The sequence below is a fragment of the Aegilops tauschii genome, chromosome 4, assembly GCF_002575655.3.
Source record: "Aegilops tauschii subsp. strangulata cultivar AL8/78 chromosome 4, Aet v6.0, whole genome shotgun sequence".
In the NCBI taxonomy this organism is placed as follows: Eukaryota; Viridiplantae; Streptophyta; class Magnoliopsida; order Poales; family Poaceae; genus Aegilops; species Aegilops tauschii.
The window spans coordinates 9,322,138-9,328,347 of record NC_053038.3 but is presented as its reverse complement, the minus strand read 5'-3'; the positions used below and the strand labels follow the sequence as shown (position 1 = coordinate 9,328,347).

At 51.9% G+C, this 6,210-nt stretch overlaps 1 protein-coding gene across 1 annotated transcript; it reads right to left on the bottom strand.

The window, feature by feature from the left end:
- Positions 1–1,211: 1,211 nt before the first annotated feature.
- LOC109775487 (uncharacterized) lies at positions 1,212–3,150 on the bottom strand. Its single transcript, XM_020334230.4, has 2 exons — positions 2,334–3,150; positions 1,212–2,024 (listed from the first exon to the last, which is right to left on the bottom strand). The coding sequence occupies exons 1-2, from the start codon at positions 3,101–3,103 to the stop codon at positions 1,403–1,405; spliced, it is 1,392 nt and encodes a 463-aa protein (XP_020189819.4). The 5' UTR covers positions 3,104–3,150; the 3' UTR covers positions 1,212–1,402.
- Between the last annotated feature and the right edge of the window lie 3,060 nt (positions 3,151–6,210).

The following is a 6,210-nucleotide window of genomic DNA, read 5'->3' as shown; positions in this document are numbered from 1 at the left end:
CGCTCCCGCGGCGGCGGATCTCGCCCGCTACCGGCCGAGTGGAGTGGCCCGTCGGCGACGGCGCGCCGGCGCGCGACGCCACCGCCACGAGCTCCTCACCTCTTTTCCTTCCTCCCTCTTTCCACCGAAGCCAGTGAGAGAGAGGGATCAGAGACGCGAACAGAGCCCTGCTCTGCTCCTCTGTGCGTGCGATACAGCGGCGCCTCCCCCGTCCCCCTTGCCGGTGCGCGCGAGCTCCCGAAGGAGAGCGCGTCGCCGTCAAGCGGTGCGGTGGTGGTGCCCTTTTGCCCCCTTGGAGAGGCTGTGTTCTTCTTCCCCGCACCTCGGCTTGCCGATGCGTGTGGGGATCGAGAGGAACGGCGCGGCCGGAGCAGCGGCGCAACTTTTCTTTGAGATGTCTTTGCCCTCTTTTTGCTTTTAGGGTTCTTGGGGTAGGGGATTTCCTTTTCTTTTTCTGTTTTTGTTTCTTTGTACCGAAATCAACTAGCCCGATCTGGCTAATACCATTGATAGACCTTTGGATCGGAGTAGGCTAGTAGATCCGGTGAACCTACCTTGTCCGGCAGTGGATGAACTCGAGCCGGAGGCCATCGTGGTGCTGGGGCGCACGGCGATGGCGGAGAGTGGGCGAGGTGGTGGAGCTTCCCGTGAGCACCGCACTAACCCTAGATCGGTAGGGATTGTTGGTGGGGTTTGTGGCAGCGATTAACCTCGTGAATAGCGCCCCGGCCCCCACCTCTGTTTATATAGCGCGGGTCACAGGGGCCCACCAACCATGGTTTGGTTGGGCGCCCCCGATCAGGGCGCGAGTCAGGGGCCCGTTCGACCCGTTGGGCTCGAACGGGAGAGAGATCAACCTAACAATTACATCATAGAGTACTTCTTAGTTGCTCCCCAGACAGGTTAATTAGTGGAGCTTTAGGGGAATTAACTGTAAACGCTGCAGGATGTCAAGCCACGGTTTCCTTTGGAGACGCCGCGGGTTCCTCCTCGCCGTGGTTGCGGAAGCTCAGGAGGCCGCGGCGAGCGTTGAGCCCCTCCGCCAGAGCCTGCATCATGATCAGGAGGCTCTCCTTCACCGCATCTGCTTCGGCAGCGTCCAGGACAACCGGCCTCGGGGGAGGTGGCTGACGAAGCGGCAGGGCCCTCTGCAGGGCCTCGTCAAACTCAAGGAAGCTCTGGTTTTGCAGCTGCACATCCATCACTTATGGTTTGCATAGGGATGGTAAATTCATTTAACATTCTAATGCACCTTTCATACAAAAGAAAAGAACACATACAGAGGAAATAAAAATAGGATGGGAGCCGGTTGTTAAAATCGTCTTCTATAAGAATTCATATCCCTGAACTTAATTTATACAAGTCAAATAAAAATGCACCCTGAATATTATCCTCACAATTATTATTTTTCAGATAACTCTCCTATCCAACATGGTGTGTACGGAAAAGACTTTCCGATCCAATGCGCGTGTAACTTGCCCAAGCACTGTACTTTAGAGCTACTAAAATCATAAGCAACTGCCGTGTCTCGTGACATCCACAAAAAGACAATCTCTTTATATGGATGAAATCCAAGGAAATAGACTTCTTCAAAATGCATGTGGTCAGAATTAACCTTAAGATCTTGAGTCTCAAGGATAAAACCCTTGCTGTAGTCCCATTCAGCATTATCTTCCGTTAGTGCTTGCTTAACATCTTCATCAAAACAATTACCTCTCAGAAAGATCCAAGGTCTGAGGTTTTGATCCTTGTGCTTTTTTTTGTTGGGGAATCCATCCTTATACTTGACCAAAGAAATTTTTGCCATCACTGGCGCAAATTTGATATCATTCTTTAACTCCCACCCCATTCTACCACAAGATTCATCCAGCAACCAAACCTGAAACTGGTGCTGAAGATTATGATAAATCAAAGCACAGTACACCCCCTTGTTTGATTTTCCAAGATAAAGATGTGCAGAACCATTCATCTTGCCCCCAGCTGGCGATTTAATCACTTGATACGCACCATCCGATAATGTTATGCTGCAAATTAAGTTGAGACGCCAACGGGTGAATATAAAATATATGCATGTTAATAAGAACATATATGAACAAATTGAGTTTCGAACTTGAATTATGTATTTTGGCTTGGTCAAAATTAAGCAAGTTTGATTTAGGAAAAACGCGCAACATCTTCAATTATATACTTTTTGGAACAGAGGTATTATAATTTACTGTATTAAGCAACGAGTTACATCAAACCCTGAATAAATCAAAATCTATAGTAAAAAAGAAGCTAAACCTAACTAATTAAATTAAGAGCGGGCCGGGTGAGTGAATGCATATACATACCGCATGATGGAGTCATTTTGACAGTGCACATAAAGCGCCCCTTTCCAGTAGACGGTGTAACAGCGTTGGAACTGTGTATATTGCTGCATGTCGGCGATGGTGCCTGCAGCCTCTCCTCTGCGGAGGAACGACCTCTCCTCCCATCTCCATGTCCTGGAAGAGAAGACTCGTATTGCACATGACGAGGGCGGCCACTCCGATTCCTCCGTAAATATTGTCGCAGTGGGATCAAGCTCGCAGGGGACCCTAGGAACCATATATACCTCATAGTCGGGGGACACGGTGGGGTCAAAGGCAAGGCAGACGTCGTCGTAGAAGCCCTCCATCCCACTCTCGGTGCACCGCGGCGGAGGCGGAGGCAGGCGCACCCATTGCCGGGTGGCCGGGTTGACCACCATGTTGCCCCAGAGTAGGAGGAGTCCGTTGCAATGATTCTCGATGATGCATAAACCCTCTTCCGTGTCGGCGTAGTCAAGGTTTGCGTCGATCCTGCGACTTGTCAGCGGGTTTGCGAAGAGCTTTGGGGGGTCGCTGCAGAGGACGTCTATCTCCATGAAGAAGATCCCGTAGAGCGAGAGCGGGAGGAGGTCCGTCCGCAGCAGGCGGTGGCCGTCGACGACGGCGCGCCAGCCTTTGCAGACGCAGCGGGACGCGGCGAGGCTGCGTGGCTCGAGACAGCGGAGGACACACGCGAGGATGTCGTCGGGCAGCAGCTGCGCGTGCGCCGCCACACCGGCCATGGATTGATCGCGATGATCGCCGGCTTCCATGTGAATCGATCGGGTGATGATCGATCGGCGCAGCTCTTGCTCGGGGACTCTATACGAGACGTATCGATGGAGGCGCTAGCTCTTGCAAAAAGGTTGGGTATTATAAGAGGAGACGGGCTAGGGCTAGCTCTTCCGATCCGGGGAGACGTCGGTCGGTCGGTCGTACGTCGATACAGCTAGCGCGGCCACGTACGCGCTTGCACGTCGAATCAACGGCTGGCATGCATGCCGTCGCGCGTCGTGACTGGCTGGAAAGCGTACGCGTTCGTGCGTTAGCTTTATATATACGGTTTCCTTTTTGAACTACAATAGATGTAGATCACATAATAGATATGTTTGCCCGTTCAAAAAGGAGATATCTTATACTTATTCTTTCCCTAATCCCTATCCCTAATCTTTCTCTGTCTCTATCTCTATCTCTATCTCTATTCTTTATTCTCTATTCTCTATTCTCTATCTCTAATCTCTAATAATATACTAACTCTAAGTCATGATTATTCTAATAGGCCTCTGGCAGGAAGACTCAAGGCGAGCTCGGGCGTGGCAATAGAAAAAGGACCAGCGTCCATGGTGGACACAGGAGCAGGGAGGAAGGAGGAGGCTCGTCGGATTGAGGCCGGGGTCCACGGCAAGGTGCAGGCTACGGCGTGGGGCTCGACAGCTGCAGCCATGGTCGACAGCCATGGTCCAGGCTCGGGAGCAAGGGCAGCGACGACGCGTCTGGGCATGGCGCAGGCGAGGAGAGAAAGATGGAGAGGAGCCTTCAGTGTTCATCTGAATCATCTCGGCAGCAAAGCTCACATGGCGACGGAGGCGCACGTGGTGTTTGCATGTTGCTCATCCCATGGCCTCCCTCCAGGCATATGCTCTCGTGGCCACATGAGCCCCTGGGCGGCGTAAATACACGGCGTGCGTGCATGGAGTATGCACCAAGTACAAGTTTGATGGAGTAGCAGCTCCTTGACTAATCTTTGTCCAAAGTTTCAAAGCAATGATCGGTACGGCATATAAAATTTGAAGCACAATGCTAAAGTTTCAAATTTTCAATGATCAGTATGGTAGGCGGACAGGCTTTATGAGTGCAAGTGGGCTGGAAAAACACAAAACGGTGTGCTAAATATAGTCCCGTGGAGCAGATGAATATTTTGCATCCCATGGTTTGCCTCCTAGCTACATCATGTGCGACGCACCCATCCCCGCGTCGCCAACCCTAGGCGACACGGAGGGCGACCACGCCGCCGGCCCTAGGCCCCCTCCCCTTGCCTCCTCCGTCCTGCCGCCGCCCGAGGTCTCACCGACGAAGCCTGGCCTATGATGGCGGCGGCGGGGCCTTATCCCTCGTGCGGTGGTCGTGTTTTTTCCGGGCGGCGGCGGCACATCGTTCGACGCAGATCCGGCGGCAAGGAGCGGCGGGATCCCTAGGGCATGCGTGACGGCGGAGTCAGCGGAGGCGCAACCTCCCCGCGGCGGAGTCACCCCTGTGGCGGCGGCCAAGATTGCCAATCTGGTCTTGCCCAGATGGGCTTGGGCGGGCCGGCGGTTCCGGTGTGCATCTACAGGCGAGCACGGTGGGCCTGACGGCGCCGGCTGTAAGCACCGTGGTGGTGCCATGGCCGGTCAGGCAGCGGCGGCCTGGATCCCTTTCGTCCGGTCCCCGGCAGAGATGGCGGCAGTCCGTGCACGAGATGCTTGAGGGAGGATCTTCGAACCGATCTGGGTGAAAAACCTGCTCTCGGCTAGCTGTAAGGCCGGCGGTGGCGGCGCTGTCTGCGTCATTCCCTTCTTGAAGGCATCGCCATGGAGAAATTCAAGGCCACTCTATGCTACCTCTGGGGGAAACTCTAGATCAGTAGATCAGATGACGGCGGTGCTATGGTGTCGTTTCCCTCTTGGGGGGCGTCATTCGTGGAGGTGTACACGGACCGAGGGACCAGTGGAAGGCTTTTTGGTGGAGCGGTGCTTCAACTTACACATTGATGGCGACGGATCTTGGCGGCATGGCGCCATGAAGACTCGACGTCTGATGCGCGGAGATGGACTCGCGCAGGGAGGTGGCGCCGTCTGGCGTCGTGGTGGCGTCGACGGCAGCTAGACCAGGTAAGGTTGATGCAGCAGTACAACACTGAAGATGGATTGGTGGCAGGTGGCTGTGGCGGCCTCATACCCGGCAGGCGTCCTGGTTGAGAAGTGCGCCGGACTGGTGGGTGCCCATACGTTGCAGGCGTCCTGGTTGGGACCTCAGGTCTTAGATGGTAGGTTTGGCTGCGAGGTCTGTTTTGGTATTAGGCCTAGACTATTAGCATCCCTTCATCAACTGGATAGAAGTAGCAACAGATGTTGCCTAGACGGTGGCTTTAGTCTGACTGTTGTATTACTTTGCAAGGTCTTGTGTGAATAATTAATAAAGTGGCTGCATGCATCGTCCAGATGCAGAGGCCGGGGGTCCTCCTCCATTTCTAAAAAAAATGTGCGATGCGTGCTGCTTGCTATGGAGGCTCCCTAACATCTGCCACGTGTGGTAATTTTAAAGCAGTTGATATTTTTCTACTTCATTCTTCCTACACTATTTTTCCCCATATAATCCTCTATTTTTGGTCATGATATAGTAGCATAAAATGAAGCTATTTCGATGTGCTCGGGTTAACATCTTGGTTGGTCATCACATAGACATGCATATTTAATAATTTAATTGATGACCTGAAAAATAAGTACAATTTACAATATATTTGGAGTGGTCTCTGATGTCCAATTTGATGTGTTAATGTTTTAATAGGATATTGCAAACAGATAATGCTTTATAGGGAACATATTTGGAGTTGATATTGCTAATCAACAAAGAAAGTGCAGCTTGTGATAGTGGTATGTGTGCACAGCAATTTTGCATTAAAATAAAGATATGGAAAGGTAGAAGCATGCGAATTGGAAGCTACAACTCAACAATGCATTATGAAAGATAAACTCTCAAATACCACACAAACCCTTAAATCTATATCTTATACCCGTTGCAACGCACGGGCCTTTTTGCTATAATAATAAAGCACGGATTGACTTTGTCGGGTTCACCGTCACACCTTTTTTACATGAAGGTCCCTGTGGTTTTTTAGAAT